The following is a 24,916-nucleotide window of genomic DNA, read 5'->3' as shown; positions in this document are numbered from 1 at the left end:
ATGTTATGATTTTATTTACTACATGTACCCAGACTTTGTGGACACCCTGTATATCCCTTCATCTTCCCCATCATTTCCTCTACTCTCAATACCAAGAAAATCAAAACTAAGAACAGAACACTCAATTTGGGCATATTGAATATCTTCCTCTCACTCCCCCATATCTCCACTACTTATATCTTTGCTACCATTCTTTCCTCTGCTCATGTGAATCACGATGTTTGAATGGAGCAGGATTGTAATCCGGCGACCTTTACACTCTCCCTGAGTCTTTAGTCATCATAGTATTCACCCCACCCTCACCTCGGATAGCTTCCCTAGAGGATATACTCTAGCTCCCTCATCACCATGTACCACTCTACCCGCTCGTTTATAATGTAGGGTAGCACTGCATCCCTCCTACTCATCCCACCTAACCACCCCATCGCTCCCACCAATCCCAACACTATTTTCCCCCCTTTCCACACTCATCTTTTTCCGACATTCTCTCATTAACACTCCTGACACCACTTCCCTACCCCACCCCAGTTCCTAGTACTGTCCATTAGTCTCCACCCTACCACCCTCTCACATCTTGCGTAACCCCAATAAGAAATGACTCGGACTCTGATGACTCAACCAACCCATGCGGGTGTAGGAAGCAGACCATATATAGAATACAAAATGTGTCACACAAAGAGTTATAAAATATGTGTGAATGTAAATATACACACATGCACAAACTCACATATGACCTTAGATGCTATTTTACCAAAGATTGCAGATTTAGTGACCTTGTCTTCCCATATAATGTCCAAGATTTTGTGACTACATCATATGTAATAAGTATTTAACCATATCTCTCCTCTGATATATACCACCCATGTCACATCACCATTTAGGACAGCACTGAAGCTGCAAAACCTTCAACTTAGTGTTCAAAGTATATAATCTTCCAGATTGTCGGTCAGTCTAGTCATCATAGTAGCTGCATTACTGATTCATGCATTGATCCCAGACATAATTTCTTTGGTTAATATTTGGCTCGGATATCTGTAGTTGATAACATGCTATGAAAGCAGGAGTAAGAAACACAGAGAATGATAGAAATTTACTGCGGACACTAAAAAGAGAAGCATGGACAACATCAGCTGCCCGTAATGTCAGACTTTGTCTGTGGTTATTGCAATAAGAATTGTTACTCTCAAATATATAAATGAAATTACTGCATATCATGAGTCAGTATAATGAGGATGGAGGAAAGGAGGGGAGGTAGGAGTGAGAGAAAGGAAGAAATTTTCTTTGTTGCCAAAACCAGATGGAGACTGCATTAAAACTGGATAAAAATTTAGTACACAAAACAGATAAATGCAAACCATCCACCACCAAAAAAGAAAAAAAGAATAAGAAAGAAAAGCCATCTTGTAGGATGTTCTATAACTCCAGTCACCTTCTGCAAGTTGGATTCTCCTGAATGCATGGCAATAACTTCAATCTTAGGTAAACAATCCTGCAAGTGTCCCTTTTTAGTTGTTGACAGAGTATTTTTGTGGTGGATTTAACAACCATCTACCATTTTGGTGTTTAATGTACTTGCCTCTTATCTCTTTTTAACTTGCAGAGTATTCCTCGTCTTTTAGTTTCCAAAAGACAAACAAATTCTTCAAGAGATCCATTAGGTCCCAGTTGTCGTTTTTTCAGGTGACCTTAAAATTCAGGTTCTCCTTGGTAGGTGGGTGTTCTGGATGGTACAAACCTACAGATTTTATAGGAAAGGGTTACAGCTGAAATTCAGGTTCAGGAAGCTAGGCTCCCTATTGTGAGGGATGGCACAGAGTGACAGATTCACAGGAGAGGGTCACAGGCAATTGAATCAACTTATTATATGACTGGTATTGACTTTAGAGGGATAGAAAGAAAAGCTACTTCAGTAAAATCTGAACTCAGAACATAATAAACTCAGAACATTCTACAAAACTTGTCACTGAAACCACTCATCTTCTCAATAATAATAATAATCCTTTCTTCTATAAGCAGAAGGCCTGAAATTTTAGGGGAGGGGAGTTAATCAATTACATCAATCTCAGTACACAACTGGTACTTTTATTTCATCGATCCTGAAAGGATGAAAGGCAAAGTTAACCTCAACAGAATTTGAACACAGAACATACAGATGAACAAAATGCCGCTAAACCACCACATTAGTATTATTATTAATAAAAAGTATCGTTATTATTATTATTACTATTATTGTATATAGGGCAGTGAGCTGTCTGAACCATTAGCACGTAGGACAAAATGCTTAGCAGTATTTCATCCATCTGTACATTCTGAGCTCAAATTCTGCCACGGTCGACTTTACCTTTCAACCTTCTAGAGTCGATAAAATAAGTACCAGTTGAATACTGGGGTCACAGTGATTGACTTAACCCTTGCCATGAAATTGCTGGACTTGTGCCAAAATTTGAAATTATTGTTGTTGTTGTTGAGAAGATAAGTGGGATTGATTAAAGAAAGGAGCCCTTAAAAAGAGGACTATACTTGTAATGCAAGACCAAGCTTTGGCCACAAATTGGAGGATCCATCTTAGAAATAAGCAAGTGTCTCCACTGGGCCAAATATGCAATGGGTTTGATGAAATTATTGCCCATATCGTGAATGAGTGCCCTAAACTTGCCCAAAACCAGTATAAGTTGTGGTGACATGATGAGGTGGCTAATGTTCTGCATTGGACACTATAAGAAAAGTGTGAGTTAGAGAGAGGTAAGACAATGGTATGTCCACAAACCATAGAGAGTGAGTGAATCAGAGACTTGCAAAATCCTGTGGGATGTCTCAGTTCAAACAGACCAGGTTCTTGAGCACAACAAACCAAACCTAGTGGTGGTGGACAAAGTAAACCACATGAGCTTTGTAACTAAATTTGCATGCCCATTTGACCCACAAGTAGTTAAGAAGGAAGGCAAGGAGGTTGATGCATGCAATCCTCTTAAATACAAGATAGCTCGATTGTGGATGATAAAAATGGTGAAGCTAGTGTTGATTTTCGTTGGGGCCTTGGGGACAATATCAAAAGATATTGAAAGAAACATAAAGGAAATAGGAATAGAATGTCTAGTAGAGTTGTCACATAAAGTTTGTCTCCATTGCATGGCCAGAATCATCAGGGAAGTATTAGATCGTTAAAGAGAACAGGTAGCAAGCTTGCTATTCCTGCAAGATTCCAGGAGCTACTGAGTGAAAAGGATAATAATATAACTATTAAAATCATGCCCACTGAGGAGGAAGTACAGTAGTTTTGGAAATAGATCTGGTTGCACCCTAAAGAACACAGTTGTGATGTTCTTTCGATTCAGCAACAAGTCAGAGATTCTGAACATATGAGGAGCAAATGTGGAAAGATATCTGTTGAAGATCTCAGTACTTCACTGAGAAAATCCAGCAAATGGAAATCACTTGGGAAAGATAAAATCCTTAACTTCTGGCTGAATGCTTTTCCCCGAATCTCATGGGAAAAACTTATACAATGGCATTATACATGACCCCAGGAAAATCCCTCCCTGGCTGGTAAATGAAATGACTTACTCCCCAAAAGTAACAATTACATGTCTTACAACCATGGAACATCTGTCATTGCTGAATACACATATTTTCCCTCCCAATGAACAAAAAGGCTGTAAACATGGCTCATATTGTTGTAAACAGAATGATTCTTGAGGACTTCCACAAATGACACAAAAATCTTTCTTTTGTATGGATTGATTGCAAAAATGTATTTGACAGCTTTCCTCATAGCTGGATTGAGAAATGCTTGGAAGTATATAAAGATCTCTCCAGTTATTGGTAATTTTCTGTCGAATCATATGAAGAAATGGAAAACAACTCTTACACTGAATTCAGAAACAGATACTATGAATACTGGTGACATTGACATAAAATGCAGCATTTTTCAAGATATTCTGTATCAGCACTACTCTTCTGCATGGCTCTCATTCCCCCAAGTAAACTGTTGAATGACACAAAACATGGGTTATTTACCTCCTTTACATGCATAATCTAAAGCTTTTCATGAAAGATGATAACAACTGGAATAGTTTTTAACTGTAGTAAAACAGTTCAGTAACAATATTGGAATGTAATTCAGCCTTGATAAATGTGTTGAAGCCACATTCTTCAAAGGAAAATTCCTGAAAATATACAACAAACAGATAGACCAGTCTACCATCATCGAGAAATTAGATCCTGAAAATAATTACAAACGTTTAGGTGTATGTGTGTGAATGGAATCTAGCGCTCACAAATGCATGAAAATGAATGGAAAGAATGTTATCTAGAGAACTTAATGACTGAACTTAATCAGAGAAATAGGGTTGATGCAATCAATACCTTAGCTATTCCTGTTGTGACCTGCAGCTTCAACATCATAAAATGGTCCATCCTGAGATCAGAAAAATAGACACAAAGATACTCAAGTTTTTCACAACATACCACATGCATCACCCAAAGGAAGATATAAATAGACTATACATCCTATGAAAGGATGGAGAACATAGACTGATGCAACTACAACTGTCTCTCCATATTGTTAGACACATATCTCAAGAAAACCACTGACTGAATGCTTAAACTTGTCTATAAGTATGAAAAGTCCAAGAAACTGTATTCAACGTCAGAAGAAGCAAAGAAATATGTAAAGGAGTTAAAAATCAATGAGACTGAAGCATAACTAGATGAAACAGAAGAACCCACTGTAAAAGCAAAACAAATAAAAATACAGGCCAAATCAAATGGAGTCCCAAAGCTGCAAAATAGAGGGAAAAGTTAGGCATTGTATGGCAAATGCTCTACATGGGGCAACAATCCTGATGTTAATACAAATATGAGCCATCTGGACTTAATTCAAAGACAGAGGTCTTCATTATAACAGCTCAGGATCAGTGTTTACCCACCAGAAATTATCAAGCAAGCATTTTTTAAAGTGGTGCTGGACATGCTTGTTGCCTTTGTGGTGCAACCAGAAAAACAATTGACTACCTCATTTCTGGATGTTTTATGTCAGCCTCAAATGAATATATTAATCACCATGATAGACTTGGTTAGTATTTACACTGGATCATATACTCTAAGTCTGGACTGCTATATGAGAAGAACTGATGGGAACATAAGCCTACCAAAGTAGTAGAAAATAAAGATAACACTGTTTTTTTAAACTTTATTATTCAAACTGATTTACCTATTCAGGCCATCAGACCAGATAACATGGTAAAAAAAAAATGATGTTGACAAAACATATTTACTCATAAAGATGTCAATCCTATAAAACTGCAACATTTCAGTAAAAACATTCGAAAAGTTAAGGAAATACAAGGACCTTGAAATAGAGGCCTCAAAAATTTGGCATCTAAGAACAACACCTATACTTGTGATCATCAAAGCTCTGGGTGGCAATATCAAATGACACTCTTAAATAATATGACCAAATACCAGGAAATCCAAAAGAATCAGAACAACATCCTAAGGAAAATATCAGCAACCTGAAAATACCAAATACTCTTAAAACACTTTCAAAACTGAAATATTACCAATTTAACAGAACCTTGGTTCTCAGATTCTAGTCTCTTTCCCTTACAATACATCATTGTTAATAAATAACCTTCATAGCAATACATCCAACTTGTTATTTGAGGGTTTTGAGGTGATACTTGGAACAGCTCATATAAAACAACATAATAATAATAATAATAATAATGATAATAATAATAGTAGTTTCAAATTTTGCCACAAAGGCAGCAATTTGGGGGAAGGGGATAAGTTGATTACATCAACCCCAGAGTTTCACTGGTACTTAATTTATCAACCCTGAAAGGATAAAAGGCAAAGTTGACCACAGCAGAATTTGAACTCAGAACAAAGATAAATGAACTGCAGCCACTAAACATTTTGCTCAGTGTTCTAACAATTCTACTAATTTGCCTCAATAATAATAATAATAATAATAACAATAATAATAATCATCCTTTCTACAATAGGCACAAGGCCTGAAATTTAGTGGGTGGGAGATAGTTGATTACATCAACCCCAGTGATCAATCAGTACTTATTTTATCAACCCCGAAAGGATGAAAGGCAAAGCTGACCTTGGCAGAATTTGAACTCAGAATGTAAAGACAGACAAAATGGCGCTAAGCATTTTTCTCAGTGTGCTAACAATTCTGCCAGCTTGCTATCTTTATAAAAATAATAATAATAATAATAATAATAATTTCTTTGTTTCTTTGCATTTATATGAGGCCTAAATTTGTGAAGGATAGTGTACAAACAATTATTGAATTTTTCCATTCCATCTAGCTGTTTTCAATTTACTGTTTTCAAACTAGCTGTTTTCAAGGTAAAAGCCTTAGCATGCCACAACAGGCTTATCCATACTGGTCATAATCCCACCTGTCCATGCTAGCCAATGGCTGGAAGAGTTGCTCCAGTGGTTGGACGATTAACTCTAGCCATCAATAGCTCAGTGGAATTTGAACTCTAAATACAAAGAAACCATAACAAATACCACAAGGTATCTCATTCAATACTAACAATTCCACTGAACCCACCACCCTAGAAGAGTACTTTATTTGGCATGGGCAATCATTTTCAGGAAGTGAGTCACATGAAACATGACTCAACATTAGGTGGGATGCACTACTAAAAAACTAAAGGTAATTTTTCATTAGGCTTGCTATCCAGGAAGACCCACAAACTGTAAGTTGCCCATAACTGATGTAGAGGCTCCTGTTAAGGGTTCATATTCATAAACGATTACATTTTCTATGATAAAATAAGTTTTTAAAAAATACTACATATTTATACAAAAATAGTTGTTGACAGTCTCAAGTCAATCCTGAATGAGCATGCCTATCATTAAAGGCATTCCAATTATATTTTTTTCAGATACAATATATTTAGGACATTATTTAATGTGTTCTCTTCTTTAAAATGGTAAGAGGTGCATCAGGGAGATCTAATTAATTACTATTTCTACAATGTTGAGTAGGTTAGGCTTGAAATATTTGAAACAAACTAATAAATAATCTATATTAATAATCAGGAAATTCTGTCTGTCTGGGACCCCTGTATCTCAATCTGCATTTGCTCTACATAAACATATTATACCTTTTTGGAATCAGGATGATCCTGGGATTGAAAATCTGCCCTTCATTTGGTTCTTGAACATCCAGCATTGGGATCTGATTTAAAAGCATTTAGGTTGCTATTTCTAGCAGGTAAAGCTTGGCTGGTTCACACCATCTTGGTTGGCATTTGTCAGATGATGTCAGAGATCAAAGGGGAAATAAGTAATATTTGTTTCTTTAATTTTAATTTGAGATAAGAACTTTGGGACAAATTGGCCAACAGATGGAATCCAACTTGGGACTGGAACAATAGAATGATTGCATTACAGAATTCATACTCATCCATCCTTAGCCTTTGATCAAACACCACCAGGGCATACAGTCATTACAGACATATTAAAGTCATGCTGTTTAGCTCTTTAGTTTTGGACTGCAGGCCCAATTAGCCCTCTGCAGGAGTTAGTTTAAAAGTCCACCGAGAGTGCAGCTTTTAACCCTTCATGGGCCAGCAGGGTCCCTTGGGAACCCAGCAAATTTTAAGTTATGCAACTTCTACTTTTTTTTATTTAAATGATTTTATATCTCATGACTCTTATTGTCAATAGTTTATGTATACACATACAAATTTTGAGCTGAAAATTTCCAGTCATATGGATGTTATAGCATAAAATATGGTCATTGGGGTCCAACTGGCTCCCATTGGCCTTCTATGAAATAATTTTTTCTGTTCGTTTTTCAGATATTCTGGTGAATTATAAGTCAATTTTCTCTGTATTTATACTGGTATGAATCGATATACTAAATAATTTTGTTTTATTTTATATTTAATGTTATATGTATAACAAACATCCAACACTGAATCAAAGAGGTATGAGATAACAAAAATCTACCAGTAACCTCCATTCCAAAGTATCCCCATACCAGATATACTTATGGATGTATATGTTGGATGAAGGTGAGTTCACAAGATAAAATTTGTGTTGAAGAACAACAGTGTTCTAATGGTTTGAGCAGGTTCATTCATCATTGATTGCAGTGAATAAGGCAGAAGTGTTAGAGCCTTGTACAAAATGCCTTGTGGTGCTTATTCTGGTTTGGCATATGGCCTAGTGGTTGGGATATTTGACTTAGGGTCCTAAAGTCATGGGATCAATTTTTGAACCAGGTGACACTTTGTGCCCTTGAGTATGGCATTTCATTTCCTGTTGCTCCAGTCTGTCTTGCCATTGTTGTTCTGTCTTCATTGTCTTGTCTGTTTCTGCATTTGTCTTGTTAATCTTGTAACTTGTAACCCCCGATCACCAATGCTCTAGCAGATCAGTAATATATAAATTGTTAGCCAAATATCTAGGTGCAATCCATAAATTTGTACCTCAAGATTTATGCAATAACTTTTCCCATCTTCTTTCTGAGCTCGTATATATCCAAGACTAAGTTACATAGGATACTGGTCCATTTTTAATTCAAGAAGATGAAGTCTGAGGGTGATTTGGTTGCTGTTTTAGGAAGGTTGTGCAATGGCATAGAGGCTTCCTTTGACATGGAAATTGATGCTATTCAAGACTCTCAGTAAGACATTGAAATGGTTTCAAGCAAGGGGAGCATCTATATGGTTACAGGACCTGTTTGAAATAGCACCGAAATCTACCTCAAATCACATCATAACATCTTTAAAAAAGAAAAAAAGGTATTGGATAAAGTGGTCCTAGGTATCCAAAGATACCTAGATATGCTTAAAAATAAAAAAGGATAAAAGCAAGATGGTCACAAAACGTCTTTGATGATAGGTCTGCAAAGATATGAAGCTTATGTATGCTAGATTACCTTGTTAAATATTGGTTTCAAATTTTGGCACAAGACCAGAAATTTTGGGGAGGGAGTAAGTCAGTTACATCAATCCCAGTGCTTGACTGGTACTTATTTATTATTGTTATTATTATTATTATTATTATTATTATTATTGTTGTTGTTGTTGTTGTTGTTTCTCTGTCACTGAACAGGTTACAGGGTGTGTGATGAAAAAGTTTTGACAAAGAAACAATAATAATAATAAAGCTGAAGTAAAGACCAAACATATAGTGTGTGTGTGTGTGTGTGTGTGTGTGTGTGTGTGTTTCATCAGTAAAATATGACCATCCCCAAACACAGCAATAATAAAAATAGTTCCATGTTTTTGTTTTCTACTAAAATAAATATTTATGCTAATAACATCTACATTATTAAACTGTGGCAAGAACAAGTGCAACATAAAAGCAGAGAATAATAAGGAAATAAAAACACAAAAGGCAATGTACTGTGTTACATCAAGATATCTTTGAATAACTCAAAAGTCATGTTTACTTAATTGATGGGATTTTTATATCATTATTGTTGATTTTTATATCAGTATTATGCAATTGTTTGAACATAAATAAATTATTTTGCAAGGTTAATCCTGAAATGACTTTCAAGTTGTAATTGATTGAATCATTAACTACATCAGTTAATGATTACTGAGATAATGTCTGCATTGGTTAATTTATTTATGTTTTCCACCAACCTCTTTATTTTTCTGCTGCACTACACCATCTCACCCTTTAAATAATTTGTGCCATATGATTATTATTGCTAGCCCTCTGGGGACGTGAAATAAGTTACTAAAACAGAAATTAACAACAAGAACTAAAGAGACCCACCTATTCAGAGTCACAAACACATTAAATTATTCAGAAAACATCTAAATATGAGGGTTCATCAAGATACTTTTTCTCTTTTTTTCTATGGTGATAGTGGGGCGACAGCGAAAAAACAAAGAACTTTAAGAATAATTTATCAAATGTATATATTAGTGACACATAATGGGCTCAGTGCTAGAGGTGGCAGGGATTTATCTCCCCACTAGCAATATAAACAAGAGTGCATTTTGCATCAGAAAGTCAATGAGAGTCTCTCTCATGTGATCTGCCACAGTATAGTTTATTCTAACAGAACAGCCACATTTAAATGGGGTGGGGGTCAAATGTTTGACAGTTAAAATGAGAGGTATAATTTCACACTATATATGGTGATAAATTGAATTTCATTTGAGGTATAAAAAAACATACAGATGAGAACTGTCAATACCACACCTGTGGAGACTTAAATAAGAATTAGAAAAGTTATATAAGCCTAGCTGTTAAACTTGAACAACGCTTTTACAAGACTAAAATGTGCATACATACATGAAACTGAATTTAATAGATATATATTTTTTTGTTAGTGAGATACTTTAAAAACAGCTTAAAAAGATACCCAACTGAATTCTCATATTAAGAAATCAATGTGCAATTTTGAAAAATCCTAAGCTAAATCAATGAAATTTCATTCATAATAAAAATACAATCTGTATTCAAGAAAACCCACCCACCACAACAGAATTGAGGGCAAGACTTCTTTTTGTACCCACCCTGCAAACACTCCTTTCTTTCAATTTTTTTTTTTTTTTTTTTTTTTCTTTTCTACACAAACCCACGTTTTCGGCTATGGAGAATACGAATCTGCAAAAAAAAATTGGCAAAAATCGGCCTTTTGAAATTACCCCTCCCACTTAATTTTTTCATTTTTAACTTTCTTCAGAAATTTTTTTTTTTTTTCAAAATATGCATAAAAATACAGAGATTATGATTCTGAAAAATATTTCCAAAAATTTTTGTAGTTAGGGTCAAGGTTTTAGGTTAGGGAGTTAGGGTTAGGGAAAAAAGGGAAAAATGAAGAAATTGGGGGAGGGGGCGAAATTTCAAAATGCCGATTTTTGACAATTTTCTGGAATCTCTGTATCTGAAAATGGGGTTTTTTAAGGGAAAAAAAAAAAATTACGAGAAAATGCTGGGGGGAAGAAGTCTTTCCGAATTGAGATCCTAAAACCAAGGTGTCACATAAAAAGCATCCAGTACACTCTGTAAAGTGGCTGGTATTAGGAAGGATATCCAGCTTTAGAAACAAAGCCAAAACACACTTTAGAATGTGGTACAGCCCCTGGCTTTGCCAGTGCCTGTCAAGCATGGAAAACAGACAGTGAATGTTGATAATGATGATGAATCTAATGAAGTAAAAATCAATGTGGATGTTGCAAGAGAACCAACTCTACTAAACACAAGGTTTATTCTTAACTAAGAGCCAATGATGCATTTCATGGAAAAGGCCTTGCAGATTTTTGATAAAAAGATTACTTTTTACAGATGTCTAATACACAAAACTGCTACACACTGTATTATTTGATCGTATAGAAATAATGTTTGATGCTGGTCAAAGAAATGTATGATTATGAAGAATGAAACCATCTATTTTATAATAAAACAAACACTCTAAAACAAGTTAAATGTCATCCTTAAATGAGTGGTTAAATGCTTTTTACACATCTCTTTATATACATTAGAATACTTTTAACATTGACATGTGTGATAGAGTTTTATAACTATATTTCAAAACAGAATGTTCAAAATGTCATCAGCAACAGTGCTGGTGACAATATTATTTTATCGTGAGTGGACTGAGGTCATTAAAGCTGTAAGTTGATAAAAGAAGAATAATGACCTTTCTTTGTGAACAAAGGTTACTCTGTGTGTGTGTGTGTGTGTGTGTGTGTGTGTGTGTGTGTGTGTGTGTGTGTGTGTGTGTGTTAGTGTGTGTGTGTGTTTGTGTGTGTGTGTTAGTGTGTGTGTGTGTGTGTGTGTGTGTGTGTGTGTGTGTGTGTGTGTGTGTGTGTGTGTGTGTGTTAGAGAGAGAGAGAGTGAAATAGAAGGAAAGTTGAATGATAAACAAGAGAGGATGATAAAGAAAACAATTTTCATTGAACAAGCATTTTACTGATATATTTCTTAGAAGTATGACAAGTGTGAATTTGTTGCTGGGTAAGCTTCAACAATCTTATTAACACTACTATTGTATCTCTAAAGATAATAAAATATGAAGGGCAGTGGTTGAGTAAGTTGGCGGTTGAGAAGGGTCTGCACTTTTTTCAGCACCTTGTTGAAGCATTTAAACATTGCTTGGATTACGAAAATTTTAATGGATACATTGGTTTCAAATTTCAGTGCAAAGCCAGAAATTACATTGACTCCAGTCTTCAACTGGTACTTATTTTATTGACCTCAAAAGGATGAAAGGCAAAGTTAACCTAGGTGGAATTTGAACTAAGAACGTAAAACCAAACAAAATGCCGGTAAGTATTTTGCCCAGCACGCTAATGATTCTACCAGCTCACCACCTTCACTGTAATGAATATATTAACTGATATGATGCACTACTTTTGAGGTCTTCAATTGGTCTGTAGTGGCGTGAAATTATAGCCGCCATTGAGGAAGTACTATTCTGCGCATGCGCAAGGGACTTCATCACCGGAAGCCCCTCGAGTGCGCATGCGTAGTAAAATTAGTACTTAAAGAGTTTGTTTCACTTTCTAAGTAAGTTGAGTGAGAGACCTTCGATGTGACAACACCTCGCTCCTCATTGAAGCACTCTTCACCACGATGCTATCGATATGATAGCTATTTGCTCCTCTGGCATGCATCAAGGAAGCTCTTAATTTTCCAATACCGATTACAAATTAATCAGCAGCTGCTACGCTGAGTGACACAGGATTTATATAACCAAGCATCATCAAAAAATAAAACTTATTTTTATTATGTTGTTAATTAATTGTTCTACTGTTTCTTCATATATAACTATGTTGAAAGGTGATAGAGAGAGACTAATGTCTCAATTACAACTATCAACTTTTACAGGTCTTTCAGAAGATGAATGAATTATGGGATTCATAACTGACACTATCACAAGCAAAAACTGGTGACGAACTGCTAGTTTGGACATTATAGGTGACATTAAACCAAACACTTCTCTGGTAGGGTACTGATCAAAGGCTGACATTTTGTCTGGAAATTCAAGAGGTTAAAAATGATAAGTAATGAGCTAGGAGTGGGGCACATAAGTAGGTACACAGGTAAGTAGTAAGTATATGAGAAGAGAGAATAGTTATAACTTTGCTTTGAGTAGATGGGGTGAGTGTTCTGATATTAAATCAATATTACTTGTAAGAGATATTATTTTTTTTTTTAAATCAATCATGGTGAAGAGGAAAATGACACCAAAATGAACTTGTTGAAATTTTTTGAAGTCACAACACCAAAACAAACTTCTTGCATAAACCAGGGGATGAAACATGTATTACAATGATTAGTAGAAAACAGAATTTGGAGGTAATAATATATCAACCCTTTAGCATTTAAACTGGCTATACCCAACCCAAATATTCTACCTACTTTATGTTCAAACTGGCCATATCCAGTATGTCACACTTACCCTACAATGTCATTCTAAAAATAAACAATCACATCATTGAAATCTCAAATCTACAAGATAATGTATGATTAATTCAAAATAATATAAATAAACAAACATTTACATTTGACAGAGCAATCTGAATACTAAATTGTTAAATATTCTACCAGCTTTATGTTCGAACTGACCAGACCCAGCCTCTCACATCTACCCTACAATATCATTCTAAAAATAAACAATCACATCATTGAAATTTTGGAGCTTTGAGATAATGCATGATTAACTGAGAACAATCTGGATAAATAAGAATTACATTTGACAGGGTAATCTGAATGGTAAAGAGTTAAGGTAGAAGGGAGAGAAATATTTAACTATTTTCCAAACTTAATATTTAAGAAAAACCCATATTATAATATTCTAATTTCCAAATTAAGTGACTGCTAAGATTTCTCAATGTAAAAGTGACAACAAAAGTACTAGACTCTCTGATAGATCTTTCTCTCTCAAATTCTAAATACAACTCACATGTTCTTTGTTCTTTTTGTTTTAGCCATGATAGCTAAGGTCATACTGGAGCACCATCTTCAAATGTTACATATACATTACCTTTTTTCTGTTTACTGCCAACCTTCTTTGCTTAGTTTTTCTTTCTGTCCTACTTGACAAGACTACATCAATTTCTCATGATTGCCTCCAAATAATTTCCTCTATAGTCTGACTTTTTGTTTTGTATATTTCCATTAATAAAGTGCCCTATTGTTTTCAAATATGAAGGCCACTTATTATTTTTGAATCTCAGTCATCTATAGAAGGAAATGATAACCTTAATGTAACAAAATAATTAGCTTTTTAAAGTCTAAATTAACAACAACCCTAACTTGTTTGATGTAGTAAGCCAAGAAGTCTTAACCAATTTCATGAAAAGCGATGGAAAATGAGTCAGGTCTAATTAAAAATTGTTACCTCCGCCAAGGAAGGAGGTTATGTTTTCATCGGCATTGGTTTGTTCGCCTGTCCGTCTGTGTGCAAAATAACTCAAAAAGTTGTGAACGGTATTTGATGAAACTTGCAGGAAAAATTGGTAATGACACACGGAACAGATGATGAAATTTTGGTAGTGATCCAGGAATTTTATGGATTCTTGAAAGATTTTTCCTTTGTTATATTTACTCTACATGAAGTATTACAATGTTACATTCTTTGATTATCTCCCTTGAAAACACGTTCATCATTTCCACTTAACCTTTGGTGGCGTTGCTGTTCCCAAAGTTTATTTTCGTTTCTCTATTAGTAATTTTACTCCCGTGTCTATCTTAAAATGAGCTGCTTGGCGGAGGTCTGCAGAGGACGATATGACAAGCCTTGACTATTGGGATCGACTCAAAAAGCTCAGGCTTTGCTCCCTCCACTGCCGCTGTGAAACTAGCTTGCTCTTGTCATTGATGTATTATAACTGCTTCAGATGAAACCTGTTTTTAAAGGGGGGTTTTTTTAATCATATGGCTGTGTTTTTTTTTTTTAACTCCGCCAAGGAGGTTATATTTTTGCTGGCGTTGGTTTGGGAAACTGGGTGATTTTCAGCATGCGTGTATATGGGTGGAAATGAGCTGCTTGGCAGAGATCTCCACTCTCCAAGTGCTTTTCTAGTTTAAGTTAAGCCGTCATCACTAAATATGTAAATGTTGGCTCTTGGTATGACTTTTATAACAGTTTCATTATTGTTTTCACAAGATCACCTCATGAGTGCTCTTTTACATGCATTTTCCCATGCTGGCATGAGTTGGATGGATTTTTCTGAGTCCATGTTTTACAGCAAGATGCCTTTCCAGTTTCCCACCCTTTCACTACCTCTCACAATACATAGGAAAATGGTGTACTTATTCTAAAAAAGGTATAATCTAAGATAATCTTATTGTTGCTTAGGCCTAGGAAAGCACTGATCATGTGAAGTCATGATCAAAGGTTTTCAAGCTATAATCATCTATTTTTTAAGGCACAGTACATCTAGGTGTGTCTTATCCAATGTATTTTTTTAAGTAGTCCATGATTTGAGAAAAATTTGGTGACTATTTTAGCAAATCAACCATTCAGAAATCACAATCTCGGCACCAATGAGCAAATGTTTAGAAAGAGAGGTAGCTAAATCCTGTAGAAAAATTGACTGATAGATATTTACTATATAGCAGCTGTTTCTATCATAAGCATGATATATAAACACTTGCTAGATTACTTTATAATTAGAGGAATCAACATATAAATGGGTAATTGCTTCTATTATCTCCAGCAAAATGGAAAACACAGAAATTGTGAGGTTTATACCTTCCTTAAAACTATTTATTTAAAACTAACAATGTAAGCAAAATGAAATCATTCTAACTGAGGAGTCAAACCAATTTGCAGAAGGAAGTCATTATTCACCAAGCTTTTATTTACCATCACTCTACTTCACATGCCAACGTATTATCCTACAATTAATTATTCAAGAGATTTCCTATGATCAAAGCCATTCCAGATAAAGCCAATCACTTCTGTGAGGGGTATCAAGAATGACATTAGTGAATAGGTTCTCTGTTTTAAGATGGCAAGGTGTTCTATGGGGTAGATTTGGGATGTTATTTCTAGCAACTCAAGGATCCACATAGAGGCTCCCTCATTAGTCAATCTCTCTGACCCGGTGGTTTAGCTACATTCAAAGTAATATCCTATTCTTACCTGAGAGGTCAATATAATGCTTAATGTCCTAGATGAAATTTGACTTGTACTACAGAACAATATGTAAAGCTTGTAAACAAGATAAACATTTGACACTGTAGCTATTAATATGAAATATTTATTATAACAACCACACAGATTAGAGTATCAACAATTTAAAACAATATACTCATTTATTAAATACTAATTGATGACTATCAATAAACTTACAGGGCTAACTAATTCACCAATGAGTCAAAGAGATGGGGAAACTATATGGTTATGCAACCAACCAGAAATTACAAATTTCCATCAAATTACATTCTACTGACTTCAAAAGGATAAGTGATGTGTATCAAGATTAATGTAATCCAAGATGCAATCCACCTTAACCCTTTTGATACCAACCCAGCTGAAACTGCCACTGGTTCTATGATACAATTTCCCAGTTTTAAAGATGTCTAAATTAAAGTCTTCCACTAGAATTTCATATTAATTTATGTTCCAAACACAGGCCTAATAATGGTTTCAAATTTTGGTACAAGGTCAGCAAGTTTGGGGTAGTGTTCAACTGGTACTTATTTTATCAAGCCCTAAAAATGAAAGGTAAAGTTGACCTTGGCGAACTTTGAACTCGGGACAAAAGATAAATGAAATACCAGTAAGCATTTTGCCCAGTATACTAACAATTCTGCCCAGTATGCTAACAATTCTGCTATTGTTCCGTAGTACAAGTCAACTTTCATCTAGGACACTAAGCATTATATTGACCCCTTACACCGTTATTTTATTAAATCCTTAATTATTTTCAAAAATTAATTGAAACAAAGGCAGTATGTTTCAACAGAAATATGGTAACAAAAGAGTTGAACAAAGATGGAATGAACACAATCTGAATACCTTTGAACAAAGGATTGCTCAAACAAGGCTGGTCAGGTAGAAAACAATGCCACCAACACTATCACCAAATATTCTTCAAGGAGAGTAATCCTGTATTATTTAACCAGTGGTATATATTCATTGCATTATGGCTTGAAACAACAATGAATATACTGGCTCAATCATAAGGACCAATCAAATGTAGTACTGTTTGACTAAAATAGACATGTTTATTATCAACTAGTGATAAAAACATGAATGCATTTTGCACCAAAAAGCCAATATGAGAATCTCTCTCATACTAACTACTGAAATATAGTTTGTTCAACTAAAACATCCACATTTAAGTTGGGATAAATATTACCTCTAAGAGAGACATATTTATGAGTTCTGTTTGAGTCTAGTCCAATTCTAAGATAAAAATGAAGGTTAACAAATGTAGGTTACTGTAGATCATACTTATACATGCACTGACCAGCAAATATGAATGATGCTTTTATAAGAAGTCTTATTTACCATACTACTTATTGGAAGCAGATACCATTCTTATTATATTGGTCAAAGAAAATGTGACCTACAAAGATTGTTGGAACACATGACGACAACAACAACACCACTGACCGATGTCAGTACAGTTTTCTATTACATGACAGACAATAATAGTAGCACAAAGACAACAGATGTTTCACAAGCAAATTCTCTGATGATACATGGATGTAAGGGGGAGGGTGGCAGGTTATAATGCAATTATCAAAAAGAATATGAAATCAATGAAGACAAATAACAGTAAACAAAAATAAACTGACATGCATATACTGACATTTCAGGAATAAATCTCAATAAATAACAAGGAATACATGTATGTATTAGCTTATAACTCCTTCTACCATTTGCAATTATTATTAGTAACCAAAATATTGTTAACATGTCTCTTGGATGTAGGTAAGCCTTCATAGAAGCAAGTTAAAATTCAGCCTAAAACTAAAATCTAATATATGTCAAATCCTGCTAAAGTACCATAATAATAATATTTCTCACTGTAAAAGTTTGTTTAAACTAAGCAACTCGTTCATTTTAATATAGCAGATGAGAAGGATTTATCAATTATGATATTTTTGATTTAACAAATATATATAAAGGAAAGTCAAAATGCAAAGCAAAATAGGAGTGAAAAAAAAACTTGGAACTAGTGTATTTTATTTACCTGATATCTGTAAAAGCACATTGGAGTCATAAATATCTTTTGAAATTTTTTTATATTAAGCTACTAAAATCAGACATGGAAATAGAAATATAAGCTAATTCTATGAATCTACTAGAGGCAAAAATTCCAAAGAGTTATTGTGGTTAGTAAATATAAGAAAAAAGAGATGTATTTTAAAGAGGTTATTTTTAAGTCAAACCAGCAAGTTGCACACAAATTCACACAGATGAGTACAAGGGAAGGATTACTTGAAGAAAAGGATTTTGAGACTAAAAGTGTAGCAGAGGAATTACTATTCCACTGATTAAATTAAATCTGATCTCAGAATTCTTTGATTATTATTATTATTATTTGTAACAATTGTCAGAGAAGCAGGCAGAATAACTTGGAGCAGGTGAGGGTTAGGGTTAGGTAGGATTCGATGCATAAGCCAAATGTTGCATGAAATGTTGCAAGCATTTACATGCAATAATAGATGAAGCAAACTGAATCGGAGGATTGGTATAAGGGGTTGTGTGTGTGTATATATATATATACATATATACATATAAAAGAAGCGATAGTTTTATTATTACGCACCTGATTGTTATGGGGAGACTAGTACGTCTGATCATCCCAAGTGGCAGCTACATTTTTAAGCACAAGAAAGAAAATAATAATGGGTCAGAAAGAAAAAAGGGTCAGTTATTACTAAATTTTGCATGCAAGGCTAGCAATTGAATTTAATATAAAGCTTTTTATTTCTTCTTTTTAATTTTTGTTACATTCACAACTCACTAAAGTGCATAATCAAAATAAGAATTTTTTTAGCCAATGAAAATATAAGAGTAAGTTAAGAGCAACAAATTAGTGTTCAAAGGTTAAAAATAAAAAAAAAGGAACAATAAAGAAATAGCCAATCTCATAGTAGTGCAATCAAGAATATTCTGCAGCTTCATTCCACATTCTAGCAGAAGTAACATGCATTTCTGATATGTACATATGCTGTCCATCCCATGCCAACATGGAAAACGAACATTAATTGATGAAGATGATGATGATAATGAGGTATCTATGTATAGGTATATATAAAGACAGTAATTGGAAACAAACAAAAGTAACACAAGAATCTTTGGTGTCAGTTGAGTTAAGTGTTATGTAGAATATAAGAAAAGTCTTCAAAAGCAATGCTGATGGGAGAAATATGAAATGTTCTCAAAGACTTCAATTTCCAACACAAATATTTACTCCCCAATTCCATTTTCAATTGGTATTTAATTATAACAGTTTCAGTTTTCACAATGATATTCAGTTTCTTATTCTTTCAGTTATATTTTAAGTTCTGTAAATTTTTGAAACACTTGAAATGCTTGCATTGAATTTCTTAGGTTGCTCTTTGTCCAGAAGGTGGAAAAGAAAAGACAAAAAAAGTCAATAACAAAAACTACAGAAGGAAATTTAATGATGACAAGGATAGGAACAGTGCTGAAACAATCTCAACAATGAAACATCATCAATTGATAATTCCAAAGATAATGATGACAGTGATGATGATAATAATGACAGCATTACTAAAAGAACATCAACAATATTGAAACAACAATGCGACAACTACTAGAATATTGATCAATATCAATAGTATTGGAACATCAACAGTATTGGAACATCAACAGTATTGGAACAACACCTACAATACTGACCAACATCAAAGTAGCAAGACAACACTGACATTATTGAAACAATACCAAAACAACATATCAACAGAATTAAACATTGTTGGCAAATTATGACAATAAAGTTGGTAATGTCGGTCTTTTTATCTGGCACCAGTATTGGATGAGGGGTCAGATGTAAAACTGAAACAAATTTGGAGAATAGAAAGAGAAAGGGGTTTTGAAATCTAAAATAGCTAACTCCTAATAAATGTGGCTTCTATTTTGGTATCAACACTTTGTTTCCTAGTCATCTTCAGCAATAATGTACTCCTTTTTAGTCTCCTTTCCTCTTCCCTCAATCTATCTCCTCTTTTACACAATTATTTTTCATTTTATTTATATATTTATCTATGGGAGAGGGTGTATGTATGCATGCTTGTGCATATATGTATACATCTACACAAAGAGGAAAAAAATAAAAACATTATTTCATTTACTTACCTCTAACCCAACCATATTTTCAACTATATTTGGTTAACATATTGTTCTATTCTTTTTATTAGCTATTATTTTTTTAATTTCTAATTTCATTTTTTAACATGTTATTTTATTCCATTTTTTATTTACTTATTTTTTTATTCTTTTCAATTTTTAATTTATTTCATATTTATTTATATTTTACTCTTTTACTTGTTTCAGTCATTTGACTGCAGCCATGCTGGAGCACCACCTTTGTAAGCCTAGCACTTGTTCTATTGGTCTCTTTTACCGAACCGTTAAATTATGGGGAACGTAAACACACCAACATCAATTGTCAAGCAATGGTGGGGCGACAAACCCAGAGACACAAAGACATTCACACACAAACACATATATATACATGACAAGCTTCTTTCAGTTTCTGTCTATCAAATCCACTCAAAAGGCTTTGGTCAGCCCAAGGTAATAGTAAAAGACACTTGCCCAAGGTGCCATTTATATATTTTTTATTTTATTTTTATTTTGCTTCCCCTACTTCCACCTAATTCCTCATACCCCTCCTCATTTTCCCAACCCCTATTTTCTTCTTTCTTTCTCTCCTTTCTCCTCTCTAACATTTTACTAATGTTATGAACACTGATTAGTCCACATTACTCTGTAAGGAGAATATGGCCAGTTTCCTAGTTTCTCTGGCATATATATTCCTCCCTGGACAGGACACCGATCCTTCACAAGATTACTCTTTTTACCAACTGAGTGAACTGGAGTAACATGAAATGAAGTGTTTTGCTCAAGAAAACAATGCATTGCCCGGTCCAGGAAGCAAAACCACAATCTTACATTCATGAGTCCAACCCCCTAACCATTAAGCCATGTGCCACCACAACACTGTATTAGCCATCTCTATTTTTGTCAATATCACAATAATTACTAATATGAAAACTGAAAGTTAAAAGTTGCCAAATATGAAAGTTTATTTTATTTTTTATCTTTGAATGATATCAGTGAAGAATTTCACTGGAAAAGAAGATATAAGATTGCCAGGTTTTTGTCTCTCTCACCAAGGTCAGCAGCTATCGGATGCCGACGAAGGGAAATAACCCTGAAATCCGGATACGTTCGTGCTGCAGATCGAGGTGAGAGGGATAACTTCCCTTGGCAAACAGGACACAGTCGTGTGTCGATAAGCCAGCTGGAGGAGATGTCCTCCTGGGGCTAAAAGCAACAGTAACATCCACCCCTAGGGGTCAGCCACACTTAAGTGGCAATATACTACACTTTATCGTGCAGTTACTGTTAATACTTCATTTAGAGAATTAACATTGTTTAGTTTTGTTTCACTTCTTATTGGAGCTGCAAATTTGATATTTGGAGAAGGAAGAAGAAACTAACCACAGAAGTTAAAAGTTAATTGTCTGCAAAGTATTATTTTTTTGCTTCTTAGAAAACCTAAGCTTACTTCATTTTCCATGGAGATTACAATCGTTGATTCCTAACTGATTCCTCTTAGGGGAATAGAATGTTGTGCTAATAGACATATTGAAGAGACAGAAGACTTGTCAGTCTGCTGCTGCTACCACTACAACTACTATCACCACTCCTACTACCACTCCTCCTGCAGCTTCTGCTACCACCACAACTACTATTAGGATTATTAATTACTAATACAACAATAATAACCACTGCTCCTACTATTACTCCTACTACTACTCAAACTTGTCCTGTCCAGAAAGCTACTTCTTGAAATCATTGCCCAACTCGCCATGTACTCTTCTTGAAAGAAGAGAGAATGAAGAAGAGAAAGAAGGAATATATAAACCACAGCTAGATACCAAAAACCATCGATAACTGACCACCTACAAGCACCCCACCAGAATCACTAATCTATTTTTCTTTTTTTCTTTTACTTGTTTCAGTCATTAGACTGCAGCCATGCTAGGGCATCACTTTGAAGAATTGTAATCTAGTGAATTGACCCCAGTACATATTCTGTTTTGTTTAGGTCCCGTACTTATTTTATTGGTCTCTTTTGCCAAACTGCTAAGTTACAGGAACATAAACACACCAACACTGACTGTCAAGGAGTGGTGGGGTGCAAGCGCATATATATAAATAACAGGCTTCCTTCAGTTTTTCTCTACCAAATTTATTCACAAGGCTTTGGTTGGCCCAAGGCTATAGTAGAAGACACTTGCCACCCAAGGTGCCACACAGCAGGACTGAATCTGGAACCATGTGTGTGAGAAACAAACTTCTTACCACACAGCCATACCAACAAAAACAAAAAAACAACAGTGAAAGAAATATCCTAAGTGGTATCATGGTATCAAAACTTTTCAATGCAACACAATTTTTTTGTCAGTGAACAGGATGCATTTTCAAGCACCACAAATTTTGACACCATATTGCAAATAAATATTGAAGAGAAGTTAACAGACTTTGTGTGTTGAAACGAAAGCGATTGCAGCATGGCAGACACAAGACAACCATTCAGAAACACACAATCGCAGATCAAAATACCTGCTATGCAAGTACATCTCTGTAATTTATAACTATAATTTTAAAGTCAGATGTTCATAAAATTTACCCCAAATTTGTGTCACTTGTAGAAAAAGTCGATATACTCTGATAACAAATAAATTGAAAATGCTAAATAAAGAATTTTTTTTAATGTTAAATCTTGTTGTTTAGGCCCAGATCAACCCTGACAGAACAAACCTATGAACAAGAGCATTCCAGCCATGACCATTTCATTTTTTTTCTATTTTTTTTCCAAGCCACTGTATCTTTTTTGTTGGCACTCCATCGCTTACGACGTCGAGGGTTCCAGTTGATCCGATCAACGGAACAGCCTGCTCGTGAAATTAACGTGCAAGTAGCTGAGAATTCCACAGACACGTGTACCCTTAACGTAGTTCTCGGGGATATTCAGCGTGACACAGAGTGACAAGGATGACCCTTTTGAATTACAGGCACAACAGAAACAGGAAGTAAGAGTGAGAGAAAGTTGTGGTGAAAGAGTACAGCAGGGTTCGCCACCATCCCCTGCCGGAGCCTCGTGGAGCTTTAGGTGTTTTCACTCAATAAACACTCACAACGCCTGGTCTGGGAATCGAAACCGCGATCCTATGACCACGAGTCCGCTGCCCTAACCACTGGGTCATTGCGCCTCCACTATATCTAAGGCTTCATTATAAAATGTGATTTTTTTAAAGATAGTGGGGTATGACATGAGGGAATGCTATTTCCATCAGGTCGTAAATGTTAACCTTGTTTGTTCAATGCTCAAATCATTGTCAACTGAGGTATCAACCTCTTAACATCAATGTTGAACATTGGGAAAGAACACACACACATCATTATTATTATTATCAAATTGATATTTGAAACTTGCAACAACTGAAGTAGATTTGCAACTTAACCTAGAAACTACATCAATCTCTTGGAGAAGCTACAAAGGCCATGAGGTATGTTCCCTACTTCTTCAAGGTCAAACCAATGACAGAAAAGGAAACAAGAATAAATAAATAATGAACGAGTGAAAATATATGTGGAATTAAATGTTTCAGATATACAGTAATTTAAAACTAATTATTCTTTATTTGTTTCAGTCATTTGACTGCAGCCATGCTGGAGCTCTGCCTTTACTCAAACAAATCAACCCCAGGACTTATTCTTTGTAGGCCTAGTACTTATTCCTATCGGTCTCTTTTGCCGAACCACTAAGCTATGGGAACATAAACACACCAACATCAGTCGTCAAGCGATGGTGGGGAACATGCATACACACACACACACATATGACAGGCTTCTTTCAGTTTCCATCCACCAAATCCACTCACAAGGTTTTGGTTGGCCCGAAGCTATAGTAGAAGACACTTGCCCAAGGTGTTACGCAGTGGGACTGAACCCAGAATCATGTGGTGGGTAAGTAAGCTACATACCACATAGACGTGCCAGAAAATTCTGTTTCGTGTGACTTCTTCCCCACCCAATCCCAACTCCCTTTTTAATACTTTTTCAATAAACTTTTAAATCCCATTGCTAAATCTCTCTCCACCACCACCTGATCAACATCTAAAATATAAAGGCAGAGTAATAGACACTGCTATTAACTTTTTCAGAGAGGGGGAGAGAGAGAGAGAGAGAGAGAGAGAGAGAGAGAGACAGACAGACAGACAGAGAGAGAGAGAGACAGAGAGAGAGACAGAGAGAGACCACAAGAGCTTCTTTTGATTAATGGTTTTGTAGTAATGAGCACAAAGGTAATGTTTAGTCTCGTTAAATGGTAGGAACTTAGTTAGTATACTGATTATTTCAATGAAGCAATAAAAGACCTGTTAAGTACTAGAGATGTTCTTTACCAATCCAGAATAATAGCAAATAATACTTATATTGATTGTCACAGTAGTTAGAGAGAACTCACACAACATTCTTTACTGAAAGGGGAAAAAGTGTTCAGATTCAAGTTGTATAGTTAAAGGCAAACATGATTTTCTAAAGGTTACATGATTTGTTAATGACAGCTAATTTTAGCATGCCAATACTTCTTATTAATGAGTGTTAAGAATAAGTGTTTGTTGGTTAATTAGCTGTTAATTGTAATATAATGATATTAACTTCATTATATAATTTCTA

General features: G+C 34.9%; 1 protein-coding gene across 29 annotated transcripts in view; it reads right to left on the bottom strand.

Moving 5' to 3' along the window:
• The window catches only part of LOC106876966 (transmembrane and coiled-coil domains protein 1), a 307,482-nt gene that overhangs the window by 147,355 nt on the left and 135,211 nt on the right, over positions 1-24,916 (bottom strand). For 16 of the 29 annotated variants that reach the window (XM_089340109.1, XM_089340122.1, XM_089340096.1 and 13 more), the window contains one exon: positions 18,744-18,790. The exons of the other annotated variants lie outside the window; for them this stretch is intronic. In XM_089340109.1, coding sequence (XP_089196235.1) covers positions 18,744-18,778 — 35 coding nt within the window. In that variant the 5' untranslated portion in view covers positions 18,779-18,790. The remainder of the gene's footprint in view (positions 1-18,743; positions 18,791-24,916) is intronic. 29 annotated transcript variants of the gene reach the window in all.

The sequence above is a fragment of the Octopus bimaculoides genome, chromosome 23 (assembly GCF_046866305.1).
Source record: "Octopus bimaculoides isolate indiv1 chromosome 23, ASM4686630v1, whole genome shotgun sequence".
NCBI classification, from domain to species: domain Eukaryota; kingdom Metazoa; phylum Mollusca; class Cephalopoda; order Octopoda; family Octopodidae; genus Octopus; species Octopus bimaculoides.
The sequence above is the reverse complement of the archived record's forward strand: the minus strand, read 5'-3'. Positions and strand labels throughout refer to the sequence as shown.